This window comes from Chlorocebus sabaeus, chromosome 23 (genome assembly GCF_047675955.1).
Source record: "Chlorocebus sabaeus isolate Y175 chromosome 23, mChlSab1.0.hap1, whole genome shotgun sequence".
NCBI classification, from domain to species: Eukaryota; Metazoa; Chordata; class Mammalia; order Primates; family Cercopithecidae; genus Chlorocebus; species Chlorocebus sabaeus.
This window is the reverse complement of record NC_132926.1, coordinates 69,005,358-69,025,661: the sequence shown is the minus strand read 5'-3', so window position 1 is coordinate 69,025,661 and position 20,304 is coordinate 69,005,358. Positions and strand designations below refer to the sequence as shown.

Below are 20,304 nucleotides of genomic sequence, written 5' to 3'. Positions count from 1 at the left end.
AAATGCTGTACAAAAGTCAACTGTTTTTATGTCACTTCTTGATGTACACATACATATTCTACCACACTCTCTACCTTCTTATTGATGAGGAAAAAACTGAAAAGAAAAGGAAAAGATGGGTTGCTCTTTCTTCCCCTTTCCTTCTGTGTCATCATTTTCAGCATAAGGGGTTAGCTAAATCAGGAAAGCAATAGGAAAGGATATGATAGAGTTTCTTGGTGCTTTGTGTTTTTTGGACTGCCATTGTCTTCTTCTTGCATTAGAACAAGTTCTGATACACAGGAAGCTTGACCTCTTAGGGCTGACAGTGACCCCACCTACTCAGTTGTAATGGGCCTATGTTGTTCTTACTCTGAATCTTGCTGAACTTTCATGCATTGTGACTTCAGTGAAATTCTATTTAAATAGGACAATGCAAATGCTATATGCAAATGGCACGGCAAGGAGTGAGTGGACATGCATATTGCATGTGTCAGCTCTGCTCATGCTCTATTTTCCCTCCAATTTCACTTACAAAACACAAGTTCAAAAACAAAATTGAGAATTTCAAGATGGTAACATCAGAGCATTAAACCAAACATGGGGCCTTTCTGAGTGCAGGGTTCTGTGCAACTATATGGTTTATGCATACACGCATGCAGCTGGCCCTGGGTAAATGAGAGCTGGGTATGTAAACAAGAATGACCACTACAACCTGCATTTACTGATTATGGAAAAGAGTTTGTGTGAAAAAAGAAAAAACCCAACAACAAAAAAACAAGATACTTTATGCAGCAAAAGTTTATTTTTTGCTCAAGCAGAATCTGGAGCAACTGCTCCAGGGTAGCTCTCCTCCAAGCAGTACACTCAAGGGTCTGTGCTTTTTCCATGAGACTCCACTATCTAAAGAGTTCTTTGCTTTCAGCTGGGAAGAGAAAAGAGAGAACATAAAAATTACGTGAAAATTACATAGAACATTTCAGGAGCTGTGCTTTGAAGTTGGGTATATCACATTTATCTTCATTCCACTGGCCAGAACTCAATTGCCTTTTTCAATCTAAATGCAAGGAGGCCTGTGAATCCAGGAAAAGGAAATGGGATTGGTGAATGACATGGTTTGTCTGTGTCCCCACCCAAATCTCATCTTGAATTGTAGCTTCCATAATTCCCAGGTGTCATGGGAGGCACCTGGTGGGAAGTAATTGAATCATGGGGATGGGTCTTTCCTGTGCTGTTCTTGTGACAGTGAATAAATCTCACAAGATCTGATGGTTTTATATAGGGAAGTTCCCCTGCACATGCTCTTTTTGCCTGCTGCCATGTAAAATGTGACTTTGCTCCTCCTTTGCCTTCTGCCATGATTGTGAGGCCTCCCCAGCCATGTGGAACTGTGAGTCAATTAAACCTCTTTACTTTATAGGCCGGGTGCAGTGGCTCACGCCTGTAATCCCAGCACTTTGGGTGTGGTGGCTCATGCCTGTAATTCCAGCACTTTGGGAGGCCGAAGCAGGCAGATCACAAGGTCAGGAGATCGAGACCATCCTGGCGAACACGGTGAAACCCCGTCTCTACTAAAAATACAAAAAAATTAGCTGGGCATGGTGGTGGGCACCTGTAGTCCCAGCTACTTGGGAGACTGAGGCAGGAGAATGGCATGAACCCCGGGGGCTGGAGCTTGCAGTGAGTGGAGATCATGCCACTGCACTCCAGCCTGGGTGACAGAGCGAGACTCCATCTCAAAAAAACAAAAACAAAAAAACAAAAAAACCCCTCTTTCCTTTATAAATTACCCAGTCTTGGGTATGTCTTTATTAGGAGTATGAGAACAGACTAATACAGTCAGCATCTAGTAAGACTCTGCCATAGAGATGAAGGCAGGTTTTGTTTCTTGGTAAATGTTACTAAAACATTTTATATGCTGTAGGAGATGGCGTACTAGAAAGAGAGTGGGGCTAACAGAAGGGGCAATTATGTGTTACTCCATAAACGTTGAGTTTAACCATAAGAACTCTGTAGGGATGTGAAGAAGCTTTGATTCTTTAATTTAACCTTACTCTCTTATTTATTTATTTTTTGAGTCAGTCTCGCTCTGTCACCCAGGCTGGAGTGCAGTGGCGCAATCTCTGCTCACTGCAAGCTCCGCCTCCTGGGTTTACGCCATTCTCCTGCCTCAGCCTCCCAAGTAGCTGGGACCACAGGTACCCGCCGCCACACCTGGCTAATTTTTTCTATTTTTAGTAGAGACGGGGTTTCACCGTGTTAGCCAAGATGGTCTCAATCTCCTGATCTCGTGATCCGCCTGCCTCAGCCTCCCAAAATGCTGGGATTACAGGCTACCTCAATCAATTTAAAAGGCCAATAAGCAAGTTAAATACTTTTATGATTCAATGACAGCGTGTTTTGTTGTGAGATTATATTTGAATTTTATACTATAATATGCTGTACAGACATAAATAATAATTTTTTGTGTCATTCTCCCTAAGGCAGAATTCCTGCTGAGTTTAAAACTGAATTCTAGTCCTGACTCTATTACATACTGTCGCTTAATCATTAAACTTTGAGTCATTTAATCTTTATAAGCCTCATTAATCTTTGTCTATTTCATGTAGTAATAAAGACTAAACGAGGCCAGGCATGGTGGCTCATGCCTGTAATCCCAGAGCTTTGGGAAGCTAAGGCAGGAGGATTGCTTGAGGCCAGGAGTTTAGGACTAGCATAGGCATCCAAGTGAGACCCCTGTCTCTACAAAGTTTTTAAAAAAATAATTGGCCAGGCCTGGTGGTGCCCACTTGTATTCCTAGCTACTTGGGAGGGTGAGGTGGGAGATTGAGCCTAGGATAGGAGTTGGTGGTTACAGTGAGCTATGATAGTGCCACTGCACTCCAGCCTGGGCAACAGAATGGGATCTTGTTCCAAAAAAAAAAAAAAAAAAAAAAAAAAAGACTAAATGAAATAGCATATTTTAAAACTATAAAGGTTTTAATCAACCCAATTTAAAAGTCAAATCAGTATTATAATTTAAGAACCCTAGCATCTCCTGTTCTCCTGTTCCCTTAACTCTAGGCTCCACGTTGTCATTCTCAGCTAGGTCTTGTGAACAATTGGATGGAATTGAGGCCTTGGTGTCCCTATTCACTTTAACAGGGATGGCACTTTAACAAGGATGGCCTCTTAAGTTTAAGAGGCTGGAGAAGAGACCCAGAGCCAGCAAATGAGGCATATGGCTTATTGAGGGGGAATTTACATACAGAGTGGTCCACTGGAGTTGAGCTGGACACAAGAACACCACCTGCAAAAAGTATGCAGTTTATATAGCATTTTCATTTAGCACCCTCTCCCTAACAGCTTCCACCTGGCAACCTTCATTTAGCGCAAAACAAAGGGCCTAGCCCTCCTGTATGGCCTGCATTCCACAGGGCTCAGATGTTCCTCATAGATAAGGAATGAATCTTGGTTGGCCCCGCTTGGAACTGCAAACTCATTCAGGTTGTCTGCCATACAGGGTCATTCCCTTGGGTATGCTTAAGTTACTGCTGTTGGGTGCCTCTACCATAAACTTCGGTTCTTTGGAAGTCATGGCTTGGGGGGGCTGCTATAAGGGTTGCACTAGTCCAGCTCCTGGAAATCTGTGTGTGAGGAGGCAGTGGATGGATGGGGCTTGGGCAAGATAATATCTTGGACCACAGACATCTCAGAAACTCTTAATAAGGCAGATTGGTTTAACACTGTGTGAGTTTGGGGACTTCCTGGCCTCTAAGAGTCCAAAGGGAGTTGTATAGCTGCCCCTAAACTGGGAGACTAGAAAGGTAGTAAGAAGAATTCCTCCAGGTGCTTCAGCAAGTGCCCGGTAACCTGCTTGTTTCTATTAATATACCATTGGCCCATGTGGGTAAGCACCACTTTGCCTTGAACTATTGTTTCACTGCCATCATTTAGAGTACTCTAAAAACTCGACTTGAGCTCTAAGTGAGACAACTTAAGAAAACCATTTTGGTGCCCGCCAGTCAGAGAAAAAACATTCAGTCAGAACAGGTAGAATGCACAGTTGGCAAAATAGAACTGAAGGGGCTCACTCTTACCCTTACCAATCCATCCACTACACTGGCTGGAGGTCCAGCTGCTAGTATCTGCATTTCTTCGCCCTTCTTCTGGCCACCAGAGTCCATCTTGCTGCCCATGTAGCAGGCTAGAGTGCAGACCCCAGGAGCTACCCTCAACCAATGAAGGAAGTTGGTATATAAATCCCCATCTCCCTCACCCCTTGAGTGGTGTAACTCTGAGGTATATGTTTCATACTGGCCTCCAGAGTTCTCCAGTGACAGTAAACTCCAGTTAACCACAGTGCTAATTTCCTTGATAATAAACCCTTTGGCTTTCTTCCCTTCCTTGACTCACTTTCCTGCTCTGCTACCAGTGTTTCCCAGGATCACCTCCCTCACAGGCTTTCTGCACTCAAAACCTTGTCTCAGTGCCTGCTTCTTAGGAAATCTAAAATAAGACTTGGACTGTGCCAGGAGTACTGAATAAAGCAAATGGAATACTGCAGCCTGTGCTTCTGTACTGGACTCCCAGAATACATGAAGCTGTGCCTGGAAGCATTTTCTCTTTAGGGAATTTGATCAGCAGAAAGAATTACGTACAAATACTGATGCCATGTGTTTCCAACCAACAGCTCAGCCAGGTCATCCTACAGCTAAGCTCTCAGGAAACAAGTCCCATCTACAAGGTTAGAGCTTCCAATTAGCTTTCAAGGCACTTGACTCCAGGCCTTACTCTTAAGTGTGAGTGAATAGTCAAGGACTACAGATGCTTCTAATAGGATAGATGAGACCAATATAATAGCAAAAAGCAGCTGAAAGGAATAAGACTACTCAGGGAGAAGAAAACGTCAAAATCTATTAAAATCCTCAGAAGGATAAAATAAAATATATGAAGCAAGAATATGACACCACACGAAAGGGGCATTTGAAGAACAAAATAGAACTCAAAAGAAGTAAAACCTCTGTAGTTGTCAGGAAGATAAATTTGAGGAATTCTCCAAGACAGAGGGAAAAAAAGATGGAAACCAGGGGAGCAAAATAGATGGTGACAGGCCTCTTATGCCAAGGGACCTTGGGCTTGCTGATACAGCAGAAGCTGAAAAGATAACTTGTTCGTAGGCAGTTGCACAGGCCAAGAATGGAGGCAGGGGTCACTGGTTAGACAGCTCTCGCTATAGTATGGAGAAATGATGCAAAACTGAAGTACACAATGGAATTTGACAAATTTAGACAAAAGATGGGAGATTAAATGGTAGAATAGACTAAACTTGTGATGGAGCAGGTGTGTGTGGGCCTGTGAGTCTGATGTAAGAGAAAGAACAGATGGATCTAGTTTCTCCAGAGATCCCAAATGGATTGGACTCCATTAAGCAAGATGAGGAATGAATAAGGACGAGCAGGTTGGGGTTGCTTTGTGCAGAGGGTGGAATACAGATCAGAGTTCAGCTTAAATCAGTATTTTCTAAGATTTTGCTAGGTGCCAGATACTGAGATAAAGTCCTTGTCTTCATACTTGGAACCAGGTGCCTAAGGCAGGACAGAGGTGAGCCACCTCGAGAAAGGATACCCTCTCCAAGGGTTTGTAGTGAAAGAGGCACAGCTCTTGGCCTGGAGTTGCTGGGGGCAGCGGTAAGTGCATACTTGGTGACAGGAATCGCGAGTATACTCTTGTGTTGAACGGATCCTCCTCAGGGTCGGCCCTGCAGAGGAAAGAGCTCAGTCACCGCGATGTCCTGCACAACAGGCCAAAGTCCCGGATGTGTGTCTCGGGGTCTACACGGAAGCCCCGACCCCTCTAAACTTCCTAGAAGCGCGCAGGAGGCGTGGTGCGCCTGCGTGTAGCCACCCCAAAGGCGGCGGGAAGTTGGTTTTCTGAGTAGCAACTGAGCAGCTTGAAGACGGATTGGAAGTAGCGGACCAATAAACAAACGTCTCATTGGCTTAGCGTGTTTAGTGTCCCAATTCTTCAGCTTCCCATTGGGCCTTTCAAGCGAGCAGGGGCGTGACTCCAGGGGCCCCGCCCCGAGCCTTGGCCCAGTCTCGGGGTCCAAGGCTGAGGGAGCGGGACGGAAGTGAGCGGGTCCCGCCCCTTCCCCTTCTCGTCTCTGTTGGAGTCGTCTCTGCCGCGGCTGCCTCGGCTGCCCGCTCTCCGGCGAGCCGGAGTCCTCGTGCCGTACCGTCAGTTCCCGGCCGCGCGGAGCCGGGATGCACTGTTCCTGCTGTGGGTCCTCATCATGGAGACCAAACGGGTGGAGATTCCCGGCAGCGTCCTGGACGATCTCTGCAGGTACTGCGCTGCCCGACCCCTTTTCGCCCCCGTCGGGTTTTCTCAGTTTCGCCGACCCCCAAAGGCCTCCGGGTCTTCTCCCCCGCCCACGTCCAGGTCCTCACTTTCCGCTCCCGCCGCTGCTCGCTTTCCATCGTCGACCCTGCTCTCCGACGACACCGCCCCTCTTTCCGCCGCAGCCTCCCTGTTTCTCACGGCCCTCCGTCCTTCCCTTCAGAGAACCCGGAATTTCCTTATTTTTTAAGTTACTCAACTATTTTGCTTTCCCGCAGGCGCAGCCGCTTCGCCCGAGCCTGGATCTTAGTGTTTTGCCGCCGCCTCCCTCTCCCATTGTTTTTTCTGCCTCTGTGACTTTTCCACGCCGTGCACCCCCTCCTGCTTCTGTCTCACTCCCAGATTCTGCAGGAAGACCCCAGGGTAGTGATTTAAGTCTTAGGATCTCAGGTACGCGGACCTGCGCAAGGAGCAATTTTTCGGACTTACTCTGACGCCTGCGTGTTATCTGTCCGTGGCGTTCTCTGTAAATTCCTGTAAGGAATTACTTTTTTTTTCTCATCCCTAGACTTGTCTTTGGGGGAGAGAGGGAAAAATGTAGAGCTGCTTTTCTTTTCATCCTTAATTACCCTATTTTAAAGGAAATTCTCAGCCGCGGGGTTTTAACTCAGGGTGTATACTTCACATGAGAATTTTTTTGCTTTCTTCCCCCTTGTCAACTCTGATTTCAGATAGCCAAACACGTGTAGGATACTTAAAAATACTTCCTTTCCGAAGGTAAAATTTGGGGTGCAGTGACACCCGGAGGTGTCGCCAAGTGTGTGTGGATTGTGATTACAAGTGATAACACCGTTTCGCTCACAGTTACTGTATTTATGTTTTAAAAGGCAGGCTTTTAGTAGTTGTATCTCCTTCACGCTGTTTTTTTTAATGGAAAGTAAAGAACTGGTATTTGTGGAGGTTTTTTTTTTTTTTTTTTTTTTTTTTGAGACGGAGGCTCGTTCTTTTCACCCAGCCTGGAATGCAGTGGCACATCTCGGCTCACTGCAACCTCTGCCTCCCGAGTTCAAGCGAGTCTCTGCCTCAGCCTTCCGAGCAGCTGGGATTACAGGCGCCCGCCACCACAACCCGGCTAATTTTTGTATTTTTGGTAGAGACGGGGTTTCACCATCTTGGCCGTGCTGGTCTCGAACTCCTGACCTCGTGATTCACCTGCCTCGGCCTCCCAAAGTGCTGACCTCGTGATCCATCCGCCTAGGCCTCCCAAAGTGCTGGAATTACAGGCGTGAGTCACCGCGTCCGGCCTGGAGTTTCTGCTGTGCGCCAGGCACTACCTTTACATGTGTTGTTTTATTTAATCCTCAATCAGCCCTGTTTGGTAGGTGCAGTTAGTATATTTCCATTTTCATCCGCGCAGATTCAGGAACTTTGTAATTTACATAAGGTTACATTCATCCTAATTGACAAAATCGAGATTAGCAATCTATTCCTTTTTCTTTACAGTGCCTGTGCTTTTTCTCTCACACCAGAAAGAAGTAATAAGCCTAACATTTTAAACCTCACGAAAATACATACAGGAAAGTAAATAGCCTAATTTTGCAACTAATAAAAATGGCGTTGTACTTCTTTGGTGATGGTAGATATTTAATTTTTGAAGTATGGTAGATTCAAATGAACTACTGAAAAGGCACTTAGTTTCTTGTCCCAAATAACAAAAAAAAGAAAAAAACTGAATTTGATATGTGTATTTGGATAAATGACTAGAAGCACATGAACCAGTAGTGGGATTATGAGATTGTGATCTTTGTTTTCTTTGTTTCCAAGATTTTTTAACGGGTATGCATTTTATAGTTAGAAAAAAATTGAAGATATGTATTTAGAAAGGTGATCAGTAGTTGGCTGTGGGTTAATGGGGTAAGAGTTGATTTAGAAAAATATGTGGTAATCTTACACGTTTTACAGGCATCAGAGCTAGTCTTCCTACTAGTATTGGGGTTAATTTGCATATTTAGGATTACATCATTTAAAGAAGTGATGTCAGCTATTATGATTTTATGTATGGAACCTGTTCACAAAATAATTACGTTGTGTTTTGTAAACAATATATTAAGCACCTGTCAAGTGTTAAAGATACTTGGTTTTCCAGTGAGTGTATTTAAGCTGTTATACAAATATTTTTGAATGGAGTAACTTTTTTTCCTTTCGAGAAATTTCTTTGTGCAGTTACTGGTTTTGGCTGTATAAACAAGGATATGATATATTTAAAAATTAGGGCTAGCTATAATAATGAAACCAAATAAACATTTCTCAAAACTTCAGGTTTTAAAATAAATGCCATTTTCAAGTTAATATTTATAGCTTTGATTAATTGAAAGATTTTTAATGTTACTAATTCAGGCTTTTCATTGTGGATTAAAACTTTTTTTTACACTTAGAACTTGGTAAACTTCTGTAAAAATAAAGCTTAATTTGAGGTTAATTTTTCTGAACTTCTTTGCTCTCTTTTATGTACCTCTTGATTTATGAATTGAATCTAGATGCTTGTTTTTACTCCCTTCATTTTTTTGCCCCAGTTCTGTTGCTTATTATTAGTGTATTTAGGAAGTTTTTTTGTGTGTTACTTTGTTTTTTGATAAATTACATGTTTCTGTTAAATCTTTTGATATGAAAAGTGAGAGCAGGAGACTTAAATTTTCAAAATGTGACTTTGTAACCATTAGACTGCTCATAACCTAAGGCAGATGCTTTAGTATGGAACATTCCATTTATTGGAATATTGTGCAGCCGTTGTAAGTTCCTCAGGCAATTAGCACGCAGTATACTGAGGGAAAATATTTATGTGTTGAAAAGATATACACAGGATACTGAGTGAAATACTTAGTCACTTGGTGCCTTTTGTGAAAAATTTTTAAGTGTGTGTGTGTGTGTGAGAGAGGAGGAAGTATAGGTATTTGTGTGCCGAAAGAATATGCACCAAACTAACAATACTGTTTACTTTCTGAGTGGAATAGAATTAGAGGAGAGGAAGGGAAGAGTTTTGTCTTAAAATATTCTAGTGAACAAAAACTGCTTTAAAATTTAAAATGTATGTGTAAAGTTAAATATGCAGCATTTTATGATACTTGTTTTTGATACACCATGATTTTTTTACATTAAAACTCAAATACAGAGTTTTTCAATACTGTTTAAACTAGCTTATTAAAGAATTGAAAAGCATGTTTTTAAAGCAGAAACTGAAAAGTTGGTTGGTTCAAATAAATGCTTGGAATTTTTTAAAAGCCCTTTTAAGAGTTGGGTAGAGTAAAGCCACACTAGTGTTAAAAGGAGAAAGGTATTTTCTGGCAACTAGTGTTGCTGCTATTTTGGTGATAGCATAGGTTAATTAAATAATTTGTGCTCATCTTCAGCTAGCCATTTTAGCATTGAATTCAACTGAAACATTTTTCTAATTGCAATCCTTGTGCTAATGTCCTGTTTGTAGGAACATTGAGAAAATATTTTGTGTGATGCAGTTTTTCCTATAACAAATTGTAGTGGAAGGCATTTTATTTCAGCTATTACTATATACACATATATACACATATGTACATGTACTTTTAAACCTTTAAAACAGATCAAAAGCATTCACAGAATGAAAGCATTAAATGTTTAATTTTCATACATCAGCTCTTATAAACTTAAGAACTTTTTCTTATTAAAAATATGTAATCATGTACATGGTTTTGAAAATTAGAGTACAGACAGATTTCTAAATGACAGGCAACAGTCTTAGTTTCTTACCCTACCCTTTTCTATTCCTGTTGAGGCATTGACTTTTACTTGTTTTAAGTTCTGGTGGATACCTCAGTATTTTAAAATATACTTGTGCCACTTTCTCGTTTGTCAACTTTCTATATTGAATTGGGGATTTGGTTCAACTTGGTAGATACTAGGTGAGAGTTCAGTTTACCACACCCACTATTGCTCCCGTCCTACTTCCAATATGTCTCTATCAGTATTTCAAATTGTTCCATTGTTTGCCTTTGTGACTTTGACTTTTTTTTAGAGACAGGGTCTTGCTCCATTGCCCAGGCATGATCATAGCTCACTATAACTTCCAACTCCTGGACTCAAGCTATCCACTTGGCTCAGCCTCCTGAGTAGCCAGGACTATAGGCAGGTACCACCATACCCAGGTATTAAATGCATTTTTTTGTTTTTTTGGTAGAGATGGGATCTTTGCCCAGCCTCGTCTCAAACTTACTTGTAGCCTCAAGCAATCCTCCTGCCTCCACCTCCCAAAGCGTTGAGATTACAGGTGTGAACTACCATGCTGGCCCCTTTATGACTTTAATATACTTAAAATTATATTTGTTTTACGAACTTACAGTATTTCTTGAGTCTCTGATATGGTGAGATGATTAGTGCCTCATTTTTTCTTGCCCATTCCCTCGGCTTCTATCCAGATTAACTTTTAAAGAATTAGGATTGATAATATTTGTATTCCATTTTGTAAAGTTAAGTCTGTTATATTTTGTACTATTTGTTGATTGTAAAAGCTGAACAATAATACAGTGTAAATATATAGTTTTTACAGTAGAGGCAAGTCTTCAGTGGCTAGTTTCTTTTCCATCAGGGCATAGTCAGGATCCCTTTGTAAGTGTCTTACAGAATATCTAAATGAATTCTGCTTTCTTATAGCCTACAAATTGGTCAAAATGATGGTACCATGAAGTTTTTTCTTCAGGGAAATAAATATATGCTTTCGTTATTATTGCCTGATTCCTTCTAGCCTTTTTTTTTTTTTTTTTGAGACAGTCTCTCTCGGTTGCCCAGGCCGGAGGCAATGACGTCGTCTCAGCTCACTGCAACCCCTGTCTCCCTGGTTCTAGTGATTCTCCTGCCTCATCCTCCCGAGTAGCTGGGATTACAGGTGCCCGCCACCACACCATTTTTTATATTTTTAGTGGAGACAGGGTTTCACCACGTGTTAACCAGGCTGGTCTTGAACTCCTGACCTCAGGTGATCTGCCTGCCTTGGCCTCCCAAGGTGCTGGGATTACAGGTGGGAGCCACCATGCCAGGCCCCTTCTGGCTATTCTTGAAATCCATTTTCTTGAGGGGAAGGGACAGTTGGCTTTCTGTTCTAACTTTGGTGTTTTTGCTTCACATTTGGACTCTAATTCTGTTGTATATGTACTCCTCTCCTAATATGTCTAAAGTTTCTAGCTGCTTTTTTCACCCCTTCTCATCTGCTTCCGTATTTTATCCTCAGTCACACTTTCTACAGAATCGTTTTTTCCGTTTAGACTCTGCTCTTGGGGACCTCCATCCTCCTAATCCCGTCTGGGCTAGTTGCTCCCCAGACTTGCCTAGCAACTAGAATACTAGAATTCACTTTCACAACTCTCTAAGGTGGTACTTATTCTTTCTTGGATATCATGTTTTATCCTTTCTTGGTTTTCATTCTTGTTTTGCTTGTGTGCATTTTAAGTTAATTTCTTTGAGGGGGTCATTAGGAAGTAGACTGAGTCCTTTAATGTCTAAAATACCTGTTTCTCTTTTCACACTTAGTTCCCATGTGGTCTAGGGTCCGCATTTTGAGTATCAGTGTCTAGGTGATATCCTTAATACTACCTTCCACTGCTTCTGTTGGTTATAGTAATCATGGTTTTTTGTTTTTTGTTTTTTTTACTTAGTTATTGTAAGGGCTCTTACTTAGTTATTGTACGTTTTTAAAAAGAAAAATACAGTTGCTCTGAAAAAGGAATGCCCATTTAAATTTCTTTTAGGATAATAATTCCATCTTTCAACCCTCCTGTTTTCTTCTGGTTCCTCAATTATGTTTTCTTCAGGGTCAGTTAAAACTTTTTCTTCTCATGCTTCACATTTTCATTAGATGGTAGGTGATTTTTGGATACCTTTTTATATTAATGATGAGACATTTGAGGGGGTTTATTCATTAGTAGGCTTCTCCTTTATGTGAGTAGATAGGGAGCTGGCTGTTACACTTGAGGGTTTTTCATTTTTTAAAATAAAGATAGAGCAGACTTTAAAAGATAAAGGTGGTGGTTATCAGTTTTGGCTAATCAAGTTGGGCTCAAGGATTTTGCAGGTTTTAAATGCCATAACACAGACTGCCATGCCAAGGGCATTCTGAATGCCAATTACAGATTGAAGTTCTTTCAAAAACCAAGATGTTAACAAAACTGATGAAGTTTGGGTTTCTCTTAAAGTAAGATGAACACATTTCTTAGAGAAAATAGATCACTTGGTTCTGAAAGTTAAAACACTACACTAAGTAATTCCCCTCCCCTTCCCCACAGGTCCCTAAGGCAGTATTACATTTGCCTCTGACAGTTAAAATTTCAGCATTTCAACAGAGGGGAGCTGAGGAGAACTGGGAAAAATGAAAAGCAAAATTAATGTAATTGATATAGGAGCTAGTTTTTTTTTTGTTTTTTAAATAGAGACGGAGTCTGGCATTGTTGACCAGGCTGGATTTGAACTCCTTGGCTTGAGTAGCTGGAATTTGAGGCATGTACTACCATGCCTGGTAAGGCAATATAGAAACATAAAGACTCATAGTAGGATTGACTTACGAGATCTTTCAGCACTGAAGGATACAAGTTTCCAAGTACATATGGTCTATGGAATGACAGTGCAGTGGATTAAAAATAGATACTGCAAAATTTCACAACACTGGGGGCAGAAGGAAGATGTCAGAAGCATCCAGACTAGAAAAAAAAAAAAAAAGTCATATACAAAACATTAAGAATCTGAATGGCTTTTGTCCTTGGCACAAGTTAGAGTAAAAAGAAAAGAAAAATGAATGGCTTCAATTTTCTCAATATCAAAATTAGAAGTTGGAATGAGAAAGCACTGTTGAAAATTCTGAAAGAAAATCGTTTCCAACTTAAAATTCTTTACCCAAATTATCAAGTATGAGGATAGACATTTTCAGATGTATAGTATCTCAATATTTACCTCCCCTTTGCATCCTTCCTCCATAAGATATGTGAAGATGTACTTCGTGAAAACAAGGAAGTGAATTAAGGAGGATGAAGACAAAAATACAAGAAACATGACCTCTCTGGGATAAAGGCACAGGGAACTATAAGATGCCAGTGAAAGGGCAGTGTAGAGGTGACAGATGTGTACCAGATGTAGAGGACAGCTGATTATTCAGACTGGAACAGATCAGAAGACTAAAAGTCTTAAAGATGAAACTGATGAATCTGAATTGTGGGGGAAAAAATTCCAAAATGAAACTGATGGATCTAAATTGTGAAGAGAAAATCCACAATGGAGATGATTATATCAGAATATCCAAAAAGGAACCAGGAGGGTGTAAGGAGTTGGATCCCAGTCACATACACATTTAGATGGAGTTTCACCTGCTGAACTGGGCCAAAGTGTAAAACTAGCTGCATTTGACTTGAGGTGTATATTACTGGGTCTGATCAACCTCCTGGAGAGAGAACCATGCTCAACTATATTGATCACTGACTGGAGACATCCTGAGCTGACAACCAACCATCATTAATCATGGACTGTGCTAAAACCTTCCAGATATGTAAATTTACAGTAGCCCTTACAAGCTCCGCCTAACCTTGCCTGAATGGAACATGATTTAGCTGCTTACTAGACTTGTGTCTCCCAAATTGCAATTCCTAAAAACCTGATTAAAATGCCTTTTACCACTCCAGCGTTGTTTTTATTTCTTAGTGTATATATATGTTTTTGAGACAGTGTCTCATCACCCAGGCTGGATTGTAGTGACATGATCATAGCCCACTGCAGCCTTGAACACCTGGGCTCAAGTGATCCTCCTGCCTTAGCCTCCCGAGTAGCTAGGACTACAGATGCATGCCACCATGCCTGGCTAATTTTTAATTCCTCTGTTGAGAAGGTCTTCTTGTAATTGGAGAAGAGTGTTCTTATTCTTATTTGAAATTTGGAAACAGCTAAGAATTATTTACTATGATAGTGATTAAACAAATGGTCAAACTGGGTGGTACTATTTTAAATTTAAAAAATGACTTTAAAAACCAATGGACTTGAATCTGTCTCTAATGGTTACTGGGAAAAAGGATTACCAAAAATGCTTAACATTGGAAAAAGTAATTGATAGCTGCTTTTAATGACTGCTGTAAGTTACAACATTCACTTAGATTGATGAATTTTAACTTGTATGTTTCATAATAAAGGGGTTCATTATCCTAATTACATATGTGTGCATGCAATATACTTTATATGATATGTAAAAGAAATATGTCTTTCCCTCCTTTCCTCAATGTACATAGAAAAGACAATTTAGGGTTTTGAAAAGTGAATATTTTTGAAAGTTTGAACTGAGACTGCAGGTGAGGCTCTTTGAGAAGTCTGGTGTATTAATGAGCCACAGAATATTGGTTTCTTTTCCAATATTTCTTGATAATATTTTATATGTGAAAATTATGTAATAGCAAACATTTTAAAATGTAATTGTATGAATATATTTACCTGTATTCTTGGAAATGTTGCCAGACATGGGAGGAAGTGGAGGTTTTCTTGTTCACTTTTGTTGTTAGTGAGCTCTTAAGCTGATCTCTGTACTTGTGAATAGAAGGTACACAGGCTCGGAACAAATTGTATTAAAAGTGAGATACGTGTGGTGTCTTCTCCCTCTCTCTTTAAGACTCATCTTCCCTGTAGTAATTTCCCTCAAATATTAATTGCTTCCTTAAACAGTACTGCTCTTTGTCCCTTTTCTAAGTTGGTAGGTCAGGTATGAAGCACCTAAATAGCCTAAGATAAATTGTTATAGTTGGTAAATGTAATTTTTATATGCGTTTTTTTTTTTTGACAGCCGATTTATTTTGCATATTCCCAGCGAGGAAAGAGACAATGCAATCCGAGTGTGTTTTCAGATTGAACTTGCCCATTGGTTTTACTTGGATTTCTACATGCAGAACACACCAGGATTACCTCAGTGTGGGATAAGAGACTTTGCTAAAGCTGATATCCTTTTTGTTACTATAATGACTATCTTTCTTGTTAGCAATATATTTTAGCACAAATTTCTTTTTGTCTTTTCAGATTTTAAAACTGTTAGAGAAAAACATACTTGATTGCTAAAAATTGTCAAACATAAATAGTAGACAATTTAATAATAATCATATTTTTATACAGAGGACTCCCTGAAATGTACACTGATTAAATTTGATTTTTTTTTCCATGAATAGCTAGCCTGTTTGTAGAACTTTACTCTTGCTGCTCCATGTAACCAGATGATCTTTAATCTCACAGAGCGAGACCCTGTCTCAAACAAACAAACAAACAAAAACGGTATCCAAGATTTATTGGTTGGTATGTTACGTCACTTGAGATTCAGGGCAATAAGTCCCTGAGCCATAGTTGTGGGACTACAAAGAAAACACTGATGGGAGACAGATTTCAAAGAAAGAAATGATCAAACCATTTGATTAAATGTGTAGAAGTTAATGAGAAATCAAAGGGGAATAGAAATATATTGAGCACTATCTTTATTAAAGGCCTTGGTGATAGGTTCTCTGGAGAAATCTTAGTAGACTGGTTTTCAGGAGTTACAATCTACTTATGGAAACATTAAAATAACCAAGTCCCCTTTTGCTTTGGTTATTTTGTATGGACTTACAACTCTACTAGAGCAACTTTACGGTTTTGGATAATATTTTGTGTGTGATTGCACGTGAGTTTTACACTTTCCCTGCTTTTAAAAAACACCAAGAACCTTTGTTTTAGGTGTGTTTCTTTTAGTTAACTAAGAATAGTTACATGGAGAAGGAATGTTTAATGTGGTACACTTCATTAAGTAACTGCATGGTTACTCTGTGCCAGACCTTATGCAGTGAACAGAGTGGACTCAGTATCTTCAAGAAGATGAGAAAAGACAGGAAAGGAAATGATTACAGTGCAATGTGGTAGGATGTGATATGGAAGCACAGTGTTCAGTGGGAATGGAAGAGGGATACCTACTTATGATTTGGAGGCTGTGAGTTTGATTCCCATCTGGCCACTTGAAAATACTGGGTAAGTTGTTTAATTTCTCCTAGATGACGATCCCAGTGTCTTCCTGAAAAATAAGGTTGTTAATAATGCCTAATTCAAAGGATAAGTTTGAGACACATATGTTTGTACATGTAAATCGTTTACCTGGCACAGTGATCAATAAATGTTAATAAGTAATAAATGTTAACTATTACTCCAAAAAAAAAATTTTGGAAGCTAAATAGAAGCCTTCTTTGAGATAGTGATTTATGTGAGGAAAATTGGAGGAAGTGAAAAAAGTTACTGTATTTTAGACTAAATGGGAAAGATAAGAGATGATGCTACAGAGTAATTCAGGGGCTAAAACGTGTAGGGGTCTTGTAGGCCATATTTAAAAAACATTTAAAAAAACCTTTTATTTTGGAAAAAAACTTAACTTTTGGAGATGACTAAAGAACATGACAACTGCCATCATGCCCTTCATCTGTATTCATTTATTATTAACATTTTCCCACATTTGCTTCTTTCTTCCCATAGGGGTGTTTCTCAAGACTACTGTGGAATAGTGTGAACAGTGAATTGGAGGAAGGCAAGATTGGATTCTGAGAATCTAGTTAACATGCTCTTTTATTAATTTACTAGAGAGAGAAAACCTGTGGTAGTAGAAATGAATAGAAGAGATCAAATTTGAAAGTTATTTAGGAGGTAAGATTGGTGATGACTTGGATATCTGAGGAGAAGTAGAAGAAAGGATGGTACCCAGGTTTGTAGTATGAGCAGTTGCGTGTATGAGACTGCCATCCCATTGACAGGAAAATGAGAAATGTTGTAGGAGATTGACGGGTTCAGTTATGGGCAAGTTGAGTTGATGGTACATGTGGGATATTGCAGTAGAGAAGACTGCGTACTTTGATAAGAGCATAAGTTCTGGAGCCACATCCTTTGAGTTAGCATCCTTTCCCTACCACTTACTAGCTATGTATCTTTGGATAAATTGTGGAACTTGTGTATGCTTCTGTTTCTCTTTTTTAAATTATGCATAGTCTTGTGATTTTTTTTTTTTTTTTTTCCTTCAGTAAGCCCTCAGCAATGAGGATACAGACAAAAGTATCCCAGATTTGCTCCTTGGCTGAAGTTCTGCTAGGGATTTTACTAAACGTGTAAAACCAGACTTGTAATACCTTTTAGAATCTTAGCAGGCCCTTATAGAACCATAGAGCTTCGTGGAATGGTTAATGTTGTATCCAAGCTTTTATCTTTTTTCCCCCCTCCCGAAATGAAGGCATGGACTAATTATATTGAGATTAACTTTGCGCTTGTCTTAAAAAAAGAATTGTAGGTACAGGGTCTTACTAGGTTGCCCAGGCTGGTCTTGAACTCTTGGGCTCAAGCATTCCTCCTGCTTTGACCTCCCAGAGTGCTAGGATTACAGGTATCAGCCACCACACCTGGCCAGATTACAGTGTTGTCATAGATGGCTGACTGACTTGGGCTCTGAGGACCTATTTCATTTGTACTACAACTATGAAACAAATTTTAAATTTCAGAATTGTAGAACACGTAAAATTGAAATTAATAAAATGAATTTGATGTAATTTTTGTTTTTTAAAACCAGACTTTTCATCACAATGTGAATGAATGTAATGCCAACTTCTTTGAGGGTCTTTTGAGTTTGGTGTACCTGTACTAACACCACCTTTCTCTGCTGTTACGAAACATTACTTTCTATATTATGTCATATGTCATTTGATTGTAATGCATCATTTGTAGATTAGCTTTATTTCTGTTTTTAATAGCCGGTAGCAATTAAAGTAGTACTAGTACCAGTATGGTCTGTGAAATCAAGTGGTAATATTTGATACATATGGTCATCTAGATAATTGAAAATATGCTCAGATTGCATGTTAGAGAAATATCAAAATGAAAACACAGAGTATACAAGTTTTTATTGAGGAATTGAGAACCCTTAAAAGTATGACCTGATTTTGACAGATACTATGATAGATTATCATTTTCTCCACTTTTTTTTTTTTTTTTTTTAAATAATTAACAGTATTATAGTGAAGAGGCATTTGATAGCATGGAGTGTTGGAAGTCTGAGCATATAATTTCAGGGTTTGGATTTTACTTACTTTACTATTAATATTTTACGCTGCCCAGTTTTGTGGGGAGGCATGCCCAGTTTCTTTGAAACTGGCTATGTTTTCCTTAATACCTGGATTTGCCTTTCTCTGTAATACTTAAAGTAAAACTTCATAAAAGTGTTCTTCATTATGGAAACAATATATATGTGGTAAACAGTATAGAGTGGCATACCTCATTCATACTTCTCCTTCCCAGAATTAACCACTTTGTTTTTCTGATGTGATAGTTTCTTTCTCTTAGCAATATATTTTTCTCTGTTTCTTGCTATCATTTTATATATGTAATTCTATTTCTTGTTATTATTCTAGTATCTATAATTACCTGGTATTATGAATTTGACTCACTTAACGAGACGTGTTCTAGGTGTTTACATGGTCCAGAATTAGTTTGTGTTAACTCAGGGATCCAGGACTATGAGTACTCAAGACTTACTTGATTTGTGTGTAGGCTATAAATGCAAAAGTTAACAATGACGTTTTAAGAGAAAACAAATGTGGAAAAAACAAAAACACCACCTGCGTCGGCCTCCCAAAGTGCTGGGATTACAGGTGTGAGCCATCATGCCTGGCCAAAATGCTACACTGAAATGAGGGAAGATTTGAATAATTTCTCGTAAAATACACTGTTGATTTAAATGGGTCTCTTTCTGCATATAATTTCTCAAGCCATATTAAAGGAGAAAGTAAATTCCTTGACACTATTTATACTCTTCAGTCATTGTCCATTTTTGCTGCCTCAAGGTGAAGATGTGGAAAAAGTTTTGGACGAATGGAAGGAATATAAAATGGGAGTACCAACATATGGTGCAATTATTCTTGATGAGACACTTGAAAATGTGAGTGTAATAAAGATTTTTAGTTAAATGGCGATCGTTAATCTATTAACAAAATTTGTTATTGATGTAGTGTTTCTAAATTGAGGTTTTAAAATATACTTAGATTTTTAGTGCTAAAAGGCCAAGTTTTGTATATTTTATCTGCATGCTAGGTCTGCAGATTTTTTACTTGTTGCAGTTATGGTGTGGTACAAAAAAGGGTCACTTACTTGTTGAAGACTTTTTTTTTTTAATGGGCAGAATGCTTTCACACTGGTGGTGGTGTATTCAGGCTCATGGAAGATAAACAGTTACCTCAAGCACAGAGAAAAATGGCTTTGATTTTTAGAAAGGAGCATGGAAAAGGAGGGTAAGTTTGATTTTTACCTCTGCTTGTTTTATAGGTACTACTGGTTCAGGGGTACCTAGCAAAATCAGGCTGGGGATTTCCAAAAGGAAAAGTAAATAAAGAAGAAGCTCCTCATGATTGTGCTGCTAGAGAGGTAAGTTATTCCAGTTTGATACACGGTAAATTTGGCTGTTAGGGTCTGAATGTATTTTTTTTTTTAGCCATATATGACTTCTTTGGACTGTCTTAACCCTTTCCAGAACTTGAGTGCTGGAAAGTGCTTGAAGTAACTTAAATTTTTCTAACATCACTGTTGATTCTTTTATCCACATCTCTTTTCATTTATTCTCTTATCTGTTCCCATTTTTTTTAGTGGGCCATTTTGTTTTATCTCTTGTTCCTTTCTTTATGATGACATTTTTCCCTCCTTTCCCTTTAGAATTAGATTTGCTATGGGTAAAACATTTTGGCTATTGTAATCCTTGTTTTATGTTTATAGTCTTGGCTTCCTGACAAGTGCACAATTTGCAATTTTCTTTTTTTTTTTTTTTTGAGACGGAGTCTCAGTCTGTCACCCAGGCTGGAGTGCAGTGGCGTGATCTCAGCTCACTGCAAGCTCCGCCTCCCGGGTTCATGCCATTCTCCTGCCTCAGCCTCCCGAGTAGCTGGGACTACAGGAGCCCACCACGGCGCCCGGCTCATTTTT

At 39.5% G+C, this 20,304-nt stretch overlaps 1 protein-coding gene and 1 long non-coding RNA gene across 8 annotated transcripts in view; one reads left to right on the top strand and one right to left on the bottom strand.

The window, feature by feature from the left end:
• Nucleotides 1-259: 259 nt before the first annotated feature.
• LOC119627901 (uncharacterized) lies at nt 260-5,902 on the bottom strand. Of its 2 annotated transcripts, none has more exons than XR_012090706.1 (3): nt 5,587-5,902; nt 4,059-4,186; nt 260-904 (listed from the first exon to the last, which is right to left on the bottom strand). It is a non-coding gene; the product is annotated as an uncharacterized lncRNA (long non-coding RNA). The 2 variants fall into 2 exon arrangements; XR_012090707.1 differs by having other exon boundaries at nt 4,065-4,186.
• A 134-nt stretch (nt 5,903-6,036) lies between these two features.
• The window catches only part of DCP2 (decapping mRNA 2), a 42,420-nt gene continuing 28,152 nt past the window's right edge, over nt 6,037-20,304 (top strand). For 4 of the 6 annotated variants that reach the window (XM_008014159.3, XM_073010753.1, XM_073010754.1 and 1 more), the window contains exons 1-4: nt 6,118-6,306; nt 15,131-15,282; nt 19,143-19,270; nt 19,654-19,752. In XM_008014159.3, coding sequence (XP_008012350.1) covers nt 6,254-6,306; nt 15,131-15,282; nt 19,143-19,270; nt 19,654-19,752 — 432 coding nt within the window. In that variant the 5' untranslated portion in view covers nt 6,118-6,253. Of the gene's footprint in view, nt 6,307-15,130; nt 15,283-19,142; nt 19,271-19,653; nt 19,753-20,304 lie in introns of all 6 variants that reach the window. The other 2 variants (XM_008014158.3, XM_073010756.1) reach the window with 2 other exon arrangements.